We start from the raw sequence: 15,794 nt of genomic DNA, 5'->3' as shown, positions 1-15,794 counted from the left end.
TCAAACTGTGATGAGTTTCTGTTTGGATTCCTTGTCTGTGTCCAGCCTGGGCAACCTGGTTGTGTCCTGCTTTGGAAGGCCATACAGGTAGATGGACAAACACACCAGCAAGGCTCCCAAGACAAAAGTGACCGTTATCACCAGGCCAAACAAGAGGACCGAAGCCACGGTTGAGAGAACGATGGCAGCCGCGGCAGAGAAGCCCTTCATGATGTTGTCTGTGTACTTGACAACCACCGACGTATACAGCCCCCCCACACTGGCCAGGACTACTACGAACCACACCCATGGTGTGTAACCAAAGAAGAAGCCTTTCGCGAGGACCTTGTCACCCTCTGTCATGTAAACGCCAGCGAGGGTGACCACGATGCCAGACAGGTACATCTGGATGTTCCTCACCCACAGGGACGTATCGGAGGTCTTCAGTACCTTCTCAAAGTACACACCTGCAAATCCAGAACACAGGACAGCCACCGCAATGGCTACAAACCCAACAAAAGGGTTCTGCTCAATCTGGACCCCAGTGATTTCTGCAGGTTTCCACAGGACGAGGGTCACGCCCCCGCAAAGCATGAAGACGGAGAACCACTGCAGTCGGCTGAGTGAGCGGCCCAGGATGAGGAGCATAAACAAGGCCGTGCACGGGATCTTCAATTGGTACGTCACCTGAAACACAGCCGCATCTAGGTTGCTCAGGGCCAGAAAGGCCAGGTTATTCTGAACTGCATACAGAAGGGAAGGAATGCTCAGTTTCAGCAACTCTCTGGGACTTCTAAATACATGTTCCACAAGGGAGTCCTTCAGCCTGCTAGGACTACCCGTTTCCTTTGCCAGCATTCCAAGGTTCAGTATTATCTTAAGGACTTCAGTCATGAACACTGCAGTAGTCGAGAAGTACAACTCTGACGATACAGTCCTTGTCCTTGTGTATCGCAGTGTCACTGTGTAGGTCGCTGCCACTACTGTCATTACTGACATGCAGTATAACTTGAACACAAGACTCACAGGTTCATTAGCAATTGTTGTTGTTGTTGCTGTTGTTGTTGTTGCTTGTCTGAGTGGCGATGGTGAGTGTCGCTCTGCAACATATTCTTGGCCATCATCATCCGTATTGTTCATCTTTAGTCACGGGTTAACACAGAGCTTTGTTCTGTGTTCACCCGTGTTGGTCTATATATATATGCCCATGTATTGTTTGGTGATGCCATGACGACACATTGAGGTTAGACAACACACTCCATTTTTTGAGTGCCACTCCACTCACGCTCAGCACCAGTAAATCCACGTGGACCATCATTTCCCGGGTCTCCTACAGAACCATCATAACCAGGGGGTCCTGGTGTCCCATCGAGGCCTTGAGAACCCACAGGACCCTTCAAACCTGACCAACATAAACACACACGCAAAGACATCAGACAAAAACACACACTACTGTGAAAATGATAATAATACATTCTAATACATACTCAAAGTCAAGATAAGCACCAAGCGCGGCATGCTGTTCATATAATCGAAAAGTTCCTTCCCAACGCACGCTGTGTGACTCACATCTAGGACCTGCAATCCCTGGAGGACCCTGGTTGCCAGGGTAACCATCGGGTCCTGGATTAACAGGTGGTCCGTGTTGGGTGGGTGGAACACTGGATCTCCTGGGAGACCTTGGACACCTAGGGAAACACATGAGTTAAACTATCATAACAGACCTACAATGCTGTATAATATATAACAATGTGAACCCAAGCATCCCTATTCTGGGGTAAACATTCAGTTAAAAGAGCAGATTGGGTATTCTTTTGTGAGGAGATGAATTAACAAGTTGGTACTGTGTTATCGAAGTGCTAGTGGCTCAGAGATTCTGACTGATGAACAAAAGCCTTTAGAACCACTCAGCCCTTTTAGTTGGGTCAAAAATGGCAGTTCCGTGACCGTGGAGAGCGAAGGTCCGTTTCTCAATGGATTTGTCATCTAGGAGAGTTATTAAACACATTTGGCCGGGGTGTATTTTTTATAATGGTGGGGAAAATGTTTGACAGCTAGGGTAATTTTCAGTCTCATTCACTTACTATACACTACGCTATAAAGGAAGAAATTACGAGAGACAGCCGCTGGCCGCCGCGTCCACGTCCATGGACGCGGCCGTGGACGCGTCCATGGACGCGGCCGCGAAAAAAACGGCCGTGGACGCGAGGCCTCGTCCACGGACGCAAACGGCCGGCCGTCCTGGCCGTGGACGCGGCCGTGGACGCAGACGGCCGGGGACGCGGCCGTGGACGAGGCCGTGGACGAGGCCGTGGACGAGGCCGCGGCCGTGGACGCAAACGGCCGGCCGTGGACGCGTCCATGGACGAGGCCGCGAAAAAAAGGCAGCGAAAAAGAAAAAGAAGGTGTCTATTGTATGTATTTTTTGATGGAGAATTCAAATATGACCTTCTTTTTTGCATAGGACAACTCTAACCTGCATCAATTGGTATTTTATAATTGCCAATTGTACCCTATCCATCTAAAAAACAAATTGGATGTCTATTGCATGTATTTTTTTGATGGAGAATTCAAATATTACCTTCTTTTTGGGATAGGACAACTCTAACCTGCATCAATTGGTATTTTATAATTGCCAATTGTACCCTATCCATCTCAAAAACAAATTGGATGTCTATTGTATGTATTTTTTGATGGGGAATTCAAATGTTACCTTCTTTTTTAGATAGGACAACTCTAACCTGCATCAATTGGTGCATCAACCTACTTACTATCTATCTATCTATCTATCTATCTATCTATCTATCTATCGATCTACATTTATATAAAGCTGTTCTTGCATTTGAATTCAAGTCTGACACAAGTTAAGGTTAACTTAGGTAGTATTTCATTTTGCTGGCTTTTAGGGTCTGTGTGTGAGTGTGTAGGCTCACAAATTATTATAATTGTCATTAAGTGACTGACTATCTATCTATCTATCTATCTATCTATCTATCTATCTATCTATCTATCTATCCATCTATCCATCTATCTATCCATCTATTTATGTATACTTCACCTTTAGTCCAGAAGAGAGTTCAGCCTCAGGAACTTGCACACATGGAACTGTGTCATGACTGTGTCATGGAGCTAAAACAGAGCTATGTTAAATACTCACAATGACTCTGATGGACCAATCAGGGTGGTGGTGGGGGGAGGGATCAACAATAGACAGAAACTGGATAATGCTTTGTTAACTGTCCCACCTAAGTCCCTGCTAGTCTGAACAAACATCACCTTCCCTCTCATAACACTACTACTACTACATTTATATAAAGCTGCTCTTGCATTTGAATTCAAGTCTGACACAAGTTAAGGTTAACTTAGGTAGTATTTCATTTTGCTGGCTTTTAGGGTCTGTGTGTGAGTGTGTAGGCTCACAGATTATTATAATTGTCATTAAGTGACTCTATATATCTATCTATCTATCTATCTATCTATCTATCTATCCATCTATCCATCCATCCATCCATCCATCCATCCATCCATCCATCCATCCATCCATCCATCCATCCATCCATCCATCCATCCATCCATTCATTTATACTTACTGTTTACATTTTCTATAAATATTTATTTCTATATAAAACTCAGTTGTTGGAGTTATTGTGTGCCTTTTCTTGTAGCTAAAGAGTCAATTTGTTCACTAGACATTATAAGTCAAGGTTACTATTTTGAGTTGAAGCTAAGTGTTTTATTGCTTTGTGGTTTAACATGATTTAAAAGGCAAATTCATTGTTATGGTTACTTTAGAAGACTGCTTTTGCATTCATGAGTTAAAAAGAGAGCCAAGCTAATTCAAAGAGTTAGGTTAAAAGAACACAAAACATGACCTAACTCACAGCTGCCATTGGACAGACAGTTACAACATACTCTTATCTTTCACAGAACAGACAATTATCATTTATTTTATCTATTTGAGACTATGTAGCTGCTCTAGGGGAAATAGAGCATTATATCAGCCTATTCAATTGATAATGACCAATGGGTGCCAGTTTCTAAGTAGTTAAAGCATATTAACATAACAATATATGTGGCCTAGACATGGACATTGCCCAATCAACTCGTAATCTACAGAAATGTCCACCACATCACACAGTATAAAACCTAGTAGGCTTAGTGGATTACCTATGTTAAATCATGTCAGGTTAGTTTGGTTCAAGGTTCAAATATAATAATTTATGAGACAAAAATGTAAACAGCACAAATGTACAATCACATCTAGGCTAGAATGATAACATAAAGTCCTGACTACTCCTTGTTATTGTGGTCCTAAATACTACAATGATTAGTTTGGATGCATTGCTTCTATCATGTCCAATTAAAAATAAATACATTACAGAAATCTGCCTTCTCCTGTATTGTATTAGTGACATTCATTATAAATAGTAAAATAACAGGACAGAGCAAAAAGGCCTCTGTTGTGTCTTTATCTGATCACATGCAATCAGACACTCACACTGCACAGCAATACTTTATTACAGGCTCAAGGCCCACAGGGTAAGAAGACCATACATTACAAAGATAATAATTAAAAAAACAACAACAGAGTACATTCTCCAAGCCCCACCGGAGCTAAAGAGGCACTCATGCCAGTGGCCTCTAACGGTAGACGTGTACCTGACAGAGTTTTCCCCACATTGGTTACAGATATAAGGTTTCTCTCCGGTGTGAATTTGTTGGTGTATTTTGATATGTTCCAGTCTAGGAAAGCTCTTTCCACACTGGTCACAGCAATAAGGTTTCTTTCCAGTGTGATTTTTCTGGTGTGCTTTGAGATGATGCATATCACTGAACCTTTTCTCACACTGGACACAGCAGTATATGGCTTCTCACCAGTGTGGATTTTCAGGTGTCTTTTCAGAGCCGTCTTCAGAGTGAACCTTTTCCCACATTGGTGACAGCAGTAAGGTCTCTCTCAAGTGTGAATCTTCTTGTGTTGTACGAGGCTAGATTTTACAGTGAAACGTTTGCCACAGTGTTCACAGCAGTAAGGCTTTTCTTCGGTGTGAAATCTCTGGTGTACTTTCAGAGCAGCCGTTAAACTGAACTTTTCCCCACATTGGACACAGCTGTATGGTTTCTCTCCTGTGTGAATTCGTTCATGTATTTTGAGATAAGACAATCGAGTAAAGCTTTTTCCACACTGGTCACAGCAATAGGGCTTCTCTCTAGTGTGAATTCTCTGGTGTTCTCTTAAAATCCCCTTTTGAACAAATCTTTTCCCACACTGGTCACAACAATCTCTCCAGTGTGTGAACGCTTATGCTCTTTTAATTGTCCAGACGAGCAAAATACTTCCCACATTGTTCACAGCTGAATGGCTTCACTCCGGTATGAATTCTCTGGTCTACTTTGAGATAATAAATTGAGCTGAAGGCTTTTTCCACATTGGTCACAACAGCACTGTCTTGGTTTAACTGAGGACAGCACAGGACAGGGAGAGAAAACACACACCTGATAAGAGCCAGATTCACACATTGATCAGCATTTAAGTAACATCATCATTATTATTGTTGAGTCTGAAAAGAACAATACAATGTGATAGATCTTTACACATCTGACCCATAACATTATTAGCAATTCACATGGTTACTATAATAGGTGAGTCTTCTAGCTTTTAAAAAAAATAATATTTCATTAATTCTTTCTCTTACTAAGTGGAACATCCCACCCACTTCTTAATTGTATATTATTTGGAAAGGGTTGAGTAGCTAAATGTTTGCCATAAATTCAATGCTGAGTTGCATTTGTTTTTCTACATTTCCCCTTCAATGTATTATTACAATGTATTTACTATTTCTTACTTAGGTCTACTTAACTTTGTATTTTTACATTATTATATTGATCAACATTAACACATAGTGTGCGTTAGGTTAGGTTAGTTGCAGAGTGTCCACAACTGTCCAGAATACACTGTACATCATTTCAAGACTCCAGACTTCAAGTGAAGATGAAATCTCTAGACGGCACCAGCGGCAATTCTGATGAACAGGTGGAACCCAAAGACCATCAAGATCTCTGTAAGTCACAGACTGAGTAAGTCTCCAGATAAACTCACACACATCAAAGTGTTTAAACATTACTTTTATCATTCATGACATAATATCATGTTACTGTTACCTACATGCCTTTATATGGGGAGAACCAAGCAACAACTTTGACCCGGTGATGATTTTGCTTTTAATAGAAAGGAATCCCGTACATTGTTGTATGTTAAATTACTTTCTGATCTGTTTGTGTTCATTATAACAGCCACAGGAAAGATACATTGTTTCAGATTGTTCCAGAGACTGATGACAGACCCTGGATGTAGCTCTGTCAGGTACACGTCTACCATTAGGACACTGGCATGAGTGGCATGAGTGCCTATTTAGCTCCGGTGGGGCTCGGTGAATGTACTCTCTGTTGTTGTTTTTTTTAATTATTATCTTTGTAATGTATTGTCTTCTTACCCTGTGGGCCTTGAGCCTGTAATAAAGTTTATATATTGCTGTGCAGTGTGAGTGTCTGATTGCATGTGATCAGATAAAGACACAACAGAGGCCTTTTTTGCTCTGTCCTGTTATTTTACTATTTATAATGAATGTCACTAATACAATACAGGAGAAGGTAGATTTCTGTATGTATGTAATGTATTTATTTTTAATTGGACATGATAGAAGCAATGCATCCAAACTAATCATTGTAGTATTTAGGACCACAATAACAAGGAGTAGTCAGGACTTTATGTTATCATTCTAGCCTAGATGTGATTGTACATTTGTGCACATTTGTGTTACATTTTTGTCTCATAAATTATTATACTTGAACCTTGAACCAAACTAACCTGACATGATTTAACATAGGTAATCCACTAAGCCTACTAGGTTTTATACTGTGTGATGTGGTGGACATTTCTGTAGATTACAAGTTGATTGGGCAATATCCATGTCTAGGCCACATATATTGTTATGTTAATATGCTTTAACTACTTAGAAACTGGCACCCATTGGTCATTATCAATTGAATAGGCTGATATAATGCTCTATTTCCCCTAGAGCAGCTACATAGTCTCAAATAGATAAAATAAATGATAATTGTCTGTTCTGTGAAAGATAAGAGTATGTTGTAACTGTCTGTCCAATGGCAGCTGTGAGTTAGGTCATGTTTTGTGTTCCTTTAACTTAACTCTTTGAATTAGCTTGGCTCTCTTTTTAACTCATGAATGCAAAAGCAGTCTTCTAAAGTAACCATAACAATGAATTTGCCTTTTAAATCATGTTAAACCACAAAGCAATAAAACACTTAACTTCAACTCAAAATAGTAACCTTGACTTAATGTCTAGTGAACAAATGGACTCTTTAGCTACAAGAAAAGGCACACAATAACTCCACACAACTGAGTTTTATATAGAAATAAATATTTATAGAAAATGTAAACAGTAAGTATAAATAAATAGATGGATAGATTGATGGATAGATTGATGGATAGATAGATAGATAGATAGATAGATAGATAGAGTCACTTAATGACAATTATAATAATTTGTGAGCCTACACACTCCAAATACTATGAAATACTACCTAAGTTAACCTTAACTTGTGTCAGACTTGCATTCAAATGCAAGAGCAGCTTTATATAAATGTAGTAGTAGTAGTAGTATTATGAGAGGGGAGGTGATGTTTGTTCAGACTAGCAGGGACTTAGGTGGGACAGTTAACAAAGCATTACCCAGTTTCTGTCTATTGTTGATCCCTCCCCCCACCACCACTCTGATTGGTCCATCAGACTCATTGTGAGTATTTAACATAGCCCTGTTTAGCTCCATGACACAGTCATGACACAGTTCCATGTGTGCAAGTTCCTGAGGCTGAACTCTCTTCTGGACTAAAGGTGAAGTATAAATAAATAGATAGATAGATAGATAGATAGATAGATAGATAGATAGATAGATAGATAGTTAGTAAGTAGGTTGATGCACCAATTGATGCAGGTTAGAGTTGTCCTATCTAAAAAAGAAGGTAACATTTGAATTCCCCATCAAAAAATACATACAATAGACATCCAATTTGTTTTTGAGATGGATAGGGTACAATTGGCAATTATAAAATACCAATTGATGCCGGTTAGAGTTGTCCTATCCCAAAAAGAAGGTAATATTTGAATTCTCCATCAAAAAATACATACAATAGACATCCAATTTGTTTTTTAGATGGATAGGGTACAATTGGCAATTATAAAATACCAATTGATGCAGGTTAGAGTTGTCCTATGCAAAAAAGAAGGTCATATTTGAACTCTCCATCAAAAAATACATACAATAGACACCCTTTTTTTTTTTTTCACTGCCTTTTTTTCGCGGCCTCGTCCACGGCCGGCCGTTTGCGCCCGCGGCCTCGTCCACGGCCTCGTCCACGGCCTCGTCCACGGCCGCGTCCCCGGCCGTCTGCGTCCACGGCCGCGTCCACGGCCGGGACGGCCGGCCGTTTGCGTCCGTGGACGCGGCCTAAACCACATTTACGGACAGATAAAACCTGTTCATCCTGGCCGCGTCCACGGCCGTTTTTTTCGCGGCCGCGTCCATGGACGCGTCCACGGCCGCGTCCATGGACGTGGACGCGGTGGCCAACGGCTCTTGCTGGAAATTACTCCCAAAGAATCTGCTTTAAGTGGGATGTGAGGGGTCAAACTAGGGGTTTTTAATTATTCTGAATCCATTGCAAGCATTTGTTTTGCATGAAAAACATTCCTTGGGCTAAAAAACGTCCAACAAAACTATGATTTAGTGATGAGTCATCAATTTTCACAGTCTTTTAGGGTCCGTTTTAATGTTTTTGGACCTCCTCAGAAACACTCTCGAGGCACATACATGTTTTTATGCCAGCAAATGAACATGTGTTTTGTTAACTTTTTGAGTGATGCTATCCGGGTTGTATTGCTGCGCAACAAAAAAAGTGAAGCTTTTGGTCAAGCTTCACTTGACATCACAATCTATAATATACCCATAGGGGGTCCTCAGAGTTACTGCAGGGGATCCTCCAAATCTTTGTGAGATAGAAACCTTTTCTCCTTTTTTATATGAACCACTTGAACCTTAGTGTCCAAATTCTGAGAACTTTAGCCAAAATATTCAAAAATCTTCTGCAAAGAAGTCTGGTGTATAGAGGGGAAAAAGAGCAGACTAAGTACATGGTGAAGGGTCAAGTTTATTAAGTATTGATGCCTGACGTTTCAAGTGGTTAAATATCCTGAAAACGCAAATTGTGGGGGTCCCTGCTTCATCTCTCTCTCAGCTAAGGGGTCCTTGGCCTGAAAACGTTGAAGACCCCTGATATAAATGGTAAGATGGAATTTGCGCAAGTAGGGTGAGAATCCACGGGGCATCCACGGGGTATCCACAGAGTATCCTGTTTCCGTGCACTTTGATGTACGCATGCGCCGATATCTGTCGCCTCGAATATTATATTCCCCTCACGGGAATCGAACCCAAGCCGCGGGTTTGTTGCATCCGTGCTCTACTGACTGAGCTAATGAACGGATGATGTGACTCCTTTTTTGTGCTTTTATCTTTGACGTGGATAGTGCTGGAGACGTGCAGTGGGGTAGACGTGGATAGTGAGGGACTGAATATTTACTATTCTGTCCATAACGGCACATATCTCGGTAACGCGGCTGAGTGGGATTGGGTGCCGATGACCCCCGTGAGTCGCCACCGAGGCGAGCGCTAGCGAGCCGAGTTGCCGCGACTAGCGGTGGGAACAATACCGCGCTGCTCCGTCGGGGTCTGTGGCGTGGAGCGTTACACCGGGGAACAGAGAATCCATGGCATCTAGTTCGATGCTGGAATTCAGCTCAGTTTTTGTTATTGTGTACCTCTGAGGTTGACCACTAGATGTCGACATTTCACTACTAATCAAGCCACTGTTTCATTGTTTTGATCAACCGTCCACTGTGAGATACCGGGATACCCAGAATTGAGTATCAAAGATACCAGACCATTCAAACACTTGAAAACACTTATAATTTCTCATTCAATGCACTGAAATCATTCGAAACAGGTGGCCAACTGGCCCACCCACATAAAGACAGCCATCATACTTGCACGCTCTGCTGGTCACACTGGTCTCACGTCATTTTCTTCGGAAAGTGACAATGGATGCAAGTTGGCATCTGGACAGAGTGCAGTCTAGTTTGGGGTGCTGTGGATGAAAGATATACGGTGTGACCTGAGCCCCAACTTTTTTAGAAGAGGACCACGGCTCTCACTGCTACAGTCACACCAACTCTCCTTTTGCGCAAAGTAGTGCAATGCAAGATAGAGGGCGCCAGATCCCTTTGAGTCACACGACTTCCTGTTCATCCACAGAGCATTGATTCTAGTAATTTTCTCCATCAGATTTCTTTTCACTTTTTTCAACTCTTATTACTTGGGATGGTAAAAAGATGAGGCAGACAAATAAAATGTATTTTGACAAGTAATAAAAGTTGAAAAAAGTGAAAAGAAAGCACTTTAATCTAATGGAGAAAACAACTAGAATCAATGCTCTGTGGATGAACAGGAAGTAGTGGTAGGGTGTGACTCAAAGGGATCTGGCGCCCACTATCTTGCATTGCACTACTTTGTGCAAAGAACAGCTCCTGGTACCCTGTGGAGGACAGAGAAGACGCCACATCAATGGTCTCTCCCTCATATACAGTACACGTCCTAGGGACCACGAGCATTGTTTGTCTGGAGACTTAACGGCAGCCAGAGTATAAAGCTCTGGCGCTGCAGTGGATACGTGTCGACACTCGGGTCGGCGTCTTCTCTCTCTCTGGTCCCCCACTGGGCACACGGTGTGGTCCTTTCTCTGGGTGGCCGTCGTCCTCTGTAGCGTTGCCTCCGTCCCACTGCTGGCTCCTCTTTCAGCGTCTGCTCTCCGTCTCGTCTCGTCTTCAGTCCCTGGCCAGCGGACAAGGCCGGGCCGGGCACACCCTCCGGGGGCCATGGTCGTGGCTCTTACAGAGTATTCGAAGGCATGGCTCTCATGGCACTTATAGCCCATCTTGTGTGGAACATCATCCTGGCTACCACTACCCGGCCCCCAGCCCGTGGTGGCTGCCTTGCTCTCTCCACGTCTCACACAACCTTCTCCTTCCAACACCCTGTCCTTCTGCTTTCAGCTCTGTATGTAGGCTCCTCAATAAGGTGGCCACGCCCAACCCAGGTGCAGGTCCTCAAGCAATCAGTTGGGGTTAGTTAAGTCAGACGAAAGAAAATGCATGCACCAAAACATTAATTATAAGATTCAAACAATAATCTCACTTAACATGCAGTAGAAAATAATCATCATAGAAAATACAACACAAAAGCAAACCAAAACATAATCCACAATCCCACCGGCTCACAGGTACTGTAGATGTAAGAAAGTATTAAAAACTAGAAATACTGTTCCTACGAAACAGTGTGGGCTCACTCAAGACTATATTCTGTAGCGTGCTAAATGTCACGTGAAGCTCAACCAATACTCCAGCTAACACCACTCCCAGATGTTTCTCCGCCAATTGCACCTCATTGGCTAAGGGCCCTGCCTTTGTACTGTCTGCAACGGAGCTCGGTAAATAAATAATGAAGATAACATAGTGTTCTCGCCTTTTAGGCGAGCCCACATTGAACCCCATGAGAACAAATCGAGGGCTTGGTACCTAAGCTTGGAATCTTAAAATAGCCTATACCCTTCAAGGATTAAGAAAAAAATCAAACCTCGGTTCGAAGTGAAGCGGTGAATTTTTATTCTATGTGTTCTAGAGCTTTGAAATCTGTGTTCTAGATCTATACATTCTGTGTTCTAAATCTATACTTTCTATGTGCTTTAGTTCTATCATTTTATGAATTCTGAATGAATGAATGATTTTGTCTGGAGGGCCAAATTGTCATGTGAAGCTTGACCAATCCTCAGACATTCTCACTCCTTGAGAATCTATGGGAATCCTAAAAAAATCAAACATCGGATCGAAGTGAAGCGTGAACTTTTATTCATGTGTTCTAGAGTTATGAACTCTGTGATCTATACATTCTTTATATTCTGAATGAATGAATGATTTTACCAAAGCCACTCCTTGGAAGCGGCTTTCACCGCTTCAAAAACAGGTGGCGAAAAGAAATCCACCCTATGCGTGCGGACCCCCCTTTCCATCTAGACTAATAACTCTATGGTATGGAGCTGTGTGGAATTCCATATTTGGGCTAGGTGCCGTGACGCCAGCAGGGTAGCAGTGATGTCATCATTGGACGGCTTGATATTATGAGTGAGTAGATAAGGGAGACACATATAGAAGCAGACTGTGTTGTATTCTAAGTATTGTATTCTGAAGTTTGAGAGCAATTCATTTTCTCCAAAGTTCGGTGTGACTTGCCCCAAAGTTCGGTGTGACCTGCCCTATAGGCCTACTGACAGACATCTGGCATAACACCTAGATACTGTGCAACTTGTCACCAGAGGGGGCGCTCTGTGTAACGTCTCCAGTGCTTTAAGGTACCATGCGCAGGAGGGCCTTGCAGACCGTTCTCCTGACGCTGGTCGTCCTGGGAGTCTTGGCATACTGGTTTATATATGTTAGCGATGGAGGGACCAGGCCAGGTGATGGAGGAACCAGGCCAGGTGATGGAGGGACCAGGCCAGGTGATGGAGGGACCAGGCCAGGTGATGGAGGGACCAGGCCAGGTGATGGAGGGACCAGGCCTGGTGATGGAGGTAGCAGGCCAGGTGATGGAGGGAACAGGCCTGGTGATGGAGGGACCAGGCCAGGTGATGGAGGGACCAGGCCAGGTGATGGAGGGACCAGGCCTGGTGATGGAGGTAGCAGGCCAGGTGATGGAGGGACCAGGCCTGGTGATGGAGGGACCAGGCCTGGTGATGGAGGGACCAGGCCAGGTGATGGAGGGAACAGGCCTAGTGATGGAGGGACCTGCAGGCCAGGTGATGGAGGGAGCAGGCCTACAAGTGATGACAACTGTACGCATGGCTTTGCATTTTGCAAGATGGCTGCCCTGTTCCCAGGATTCGGACCTGTACCAGCTACCATGTTCCTCAATCGAACCTTTAAACAATTCCCCTGCATCAGTGATTATGTAATTCCTTTTGGAATCAAATCACATGAGAATATCATAGAGGACATTTTGTCTGCTACGAAAAACTACAGTTTAGGGGAAGAGCTGGATAGTTTAAAAGAAAAGCGATGCATCGTTGTTGGGAACGGCGGAATCCTCATCAATAAGTCTCTGGGCCCGACAATCGATATGTTTGATGTCGTTGTGCGGATAAATGCAGCGCCTGTCAAAGGCTACGAGAGAGACGTTGGCTCAAAGACCACCATAAGGATCTTGTACCCCGCAAGCTGCCCAAAGAAGACAGAGGAGATAGAGAACCAGTCGCTGTTTGTCCTCTCCGCCTTTAGAGATACGGACCACGAGTGGTTCCGAAACATGGTCTTCAAAGAGGACTTTCCTAGAGAACCGGCCGACATGCGAATCCTCAACCCATACTTCATCAGAGAGGTCGCGTTCAAGCTAATCGGCTTGCCGTACAACGATGGTCAGCCAGTTTGGGATAAGGAGAATGGAAATGTTCCGACCACGGGGGCAGTTGCCATAACGATGGCCCTTCACAACTGTGATCAAGTGGCTGTTGCTGGTTTTGGGTACAACTTAAGTGACCCTGACGCACGCTTGCATTACTACGAGGACCTGAAAATGTCAGAAGTGACAGTCAGCGGCAATCATAACATAGTGAAAGAAAAGCAGTTTCTGGCCAAAGTAGTGAGGGCTGGAGCCATCCAGGACATGACCATGGGCATCATCAACTAGGGGTTTTCAACTGATTTTGACCCAGGGACCACCATCCTGATTAAGAGCAACAAGGTTACCACCAATATATTGTCGGGTGGGTCCATCATAGACGCGACCGCGTATTTCCCGGTGAACCTGTGCGCAAAGGTGGGGGCCGATGGGCAAGGAGGGCACATTTGAATGCATCAACCATTTAGACAAGTATTTTCTTTACCCTGGACCAAGCAGGCCAATAGTAAAAATATGTGAAAAAGTTCACTTCCAGCAGAAAGTGTGAAATCCTGGTGCGCTAAATTCATAAATCGCACCCGTGCAAATTGAGTGGTTTGTTTGGTCTGTGTTTTTGGCTAACACGTGACGTCATGGAAATCATGGACAGAACGGCTTTTGATTGGTCCCTCCCTTTTTTTTCTTTGATAAAACAAAGCTTTTATTGGTCTATGCTTTCGGCTAACACGTGATGTCATGGACAGAACGGCTTTTGATTGGTCTGTGCATTTTTTTCCCCTTTTTTTCTCTTTTTTTGGCTAAAAAGAAGCTATTATTGGTCTATGCTTTCGGCTAACACGTGATGTCATGGACAGAACGGCTTTTGCTTGGTCCGTGGAATATAGGAGCGGTTTGCACCACTCAAAAAATGCCGGATCCAAAAGTTCTGACAAAAGGATTTGCCACTGTTGTGTATTTTGAGACGAATTAGACTGAAAATTAGTGAGCGGATCTGTGAATATGTCTAAGTCTTTTCTGGAGAAGAAGTTGTTGAGAAAACTCAGAGAGACAGGCAAATGGAGGTTCTTCCGTAGATTTATTTCAAAGTATGAGTTCACAGGGTGGAGCCCTCGCTCAAGCACAGCCTGTCGGCTTGCCTGAGTTTGCCCATAATGACAACAAATTCAAGCCAGGTTTTATACCATTCATAAACATGTAAAACAGGGTGGTCACTGGTCAGTCTGGTCACCATTTGCTCACTGGAGGTGTGAGTTACTCTCAGACTGCCTAAATAGATCAAACGTCTTCTTCATCAACATAGTCCATTGTCTTAAGAAAGCCTTGCATAGTAATTAGGTTTACCAAACAAAGGCACTGTTAAACAAAGGAGGTGTTATCTCAGCCTCTCTCTATAGAGATGAATGAATTCACATTGGTTCCCACAGACATACTGTCTCCATACATTCATACAGTGACATTAGAAATATTAGGTTATTGCCAGATTCACATCACCACCATCTGAAAAAAATAAATAAAAAATAAATAAAACGCCCCCACAAAATGATGGTTTAGTGATGAGTGATCACTTTTCCAGTTTTGTGGGTGCCATTTGTAGCACAAGGAATGTTTTTCGTGCAAAACAATTGCTTGCAATGGATTCAGCAAAACCCTAGTTTGACCCCTCACATGCTACTTAAAGCAGATTTCTTTTTTCTATTTTTTTTCCTGTATAGTAAAGTTAATGGGACACAAGATAATTTTTTTTATGAAGTTTCCCCCGGGAGTTGAATTTCAACTTTTTAGTACATATTATTACACAGTGTAATTACTGTTTGATTGTTCTGATTAACAGTTTAATTAAATAACATCATAATTCAGACTCAAATGGAACACAACGTTTACATGTTAATCACTTGATTAAAACCACTGGACTGATTGGAAATAGCAATGTATCAAAATATCATTTGATCAACAAAAGTTCATTTAAAGCTATACTGTGTAAGTTGCTCAACTAGTGGTCAGTAGCGGTATTGCTTTTTTCGGCCGTTTTTCGGCCGGAGTCGTCGCGGACCACCGCCGCGGACCACCGGAGCGGCGCCGCAAACCACCGCGACCGATAGTAATCCGTGGAGGGGTAGAACGCATGGTAGAACGTAATTTTCTGGCCAGGATTTGTGGATTAAGAGGTTAAAATCCTTCACCATGGTAAACACTGTAGCCAAGCGGAGGCGCTTCCTGGAGACCAGAGCAGATAAG

General features: G+C 43.1%; 2 protein-coding genes across 2 annotated transcripts; one reads left to right on the top strand and one right to left on the bottom strand.

Moving 5' to 3' along the window:
* Window positions 1-11,046, bottom strand: LOC308292357 (CMP-sialic acid transporter-like; the record flags this gene model as incomplete). The annotated part of the gene is made up of 2 exons (XM_080734669.1): window positions 1-1,119; window positions 10,828-11,046. The coding sequence occupies 2 exons, from the start codon at window positions 11,044-11,046 to the stop codon at window positions 1-3; spliced, it is 1,338 nt and encodes a 445-aa protein (XP_080590795.1).
* A 1,557-nt stretch (window positions 11,047-12,603) lies between these two features.
* Window positions 12,604-13,847, top strand: LOC308292356 (CMP-N-acetylneuraminate-beta-1,4-galactoside alpha-2,3-sialyltransferase-like; the record flags this gene model as incomplete). Its single annotated transcript, XM_080734668.1, has 2 exons — window positions 12,604-12,955; window positions 13,042-13,847. The coding sequence occupies 2 exons, from the start codon at window positions 12,604-12,606 to the stop codon at window positions 13,845-13,847; spliced, it is 1,158 nt and encodes a 385-aa protein (XP_080590794.1).
* Window positions 13,848-15,794: the final 1,947 nt, after the last annotated feature.

The sequence above is a fragment of the Nannobrachium achirus genome (assembly GCF_963921795.1).
Source record: "Nannobrachium achirus genome assembly, chromosome: 10".
Classification (NCBI taxonomy): Eukaryota; Metazoa; Chordata; class Actinopteri; order Myctophiformes; family Myctophidae; genus Nannobrachium; species Nannobrachium achirus.
This window is presented reverse-complemented; position numbering and strand designations above follow the sequence as displayed.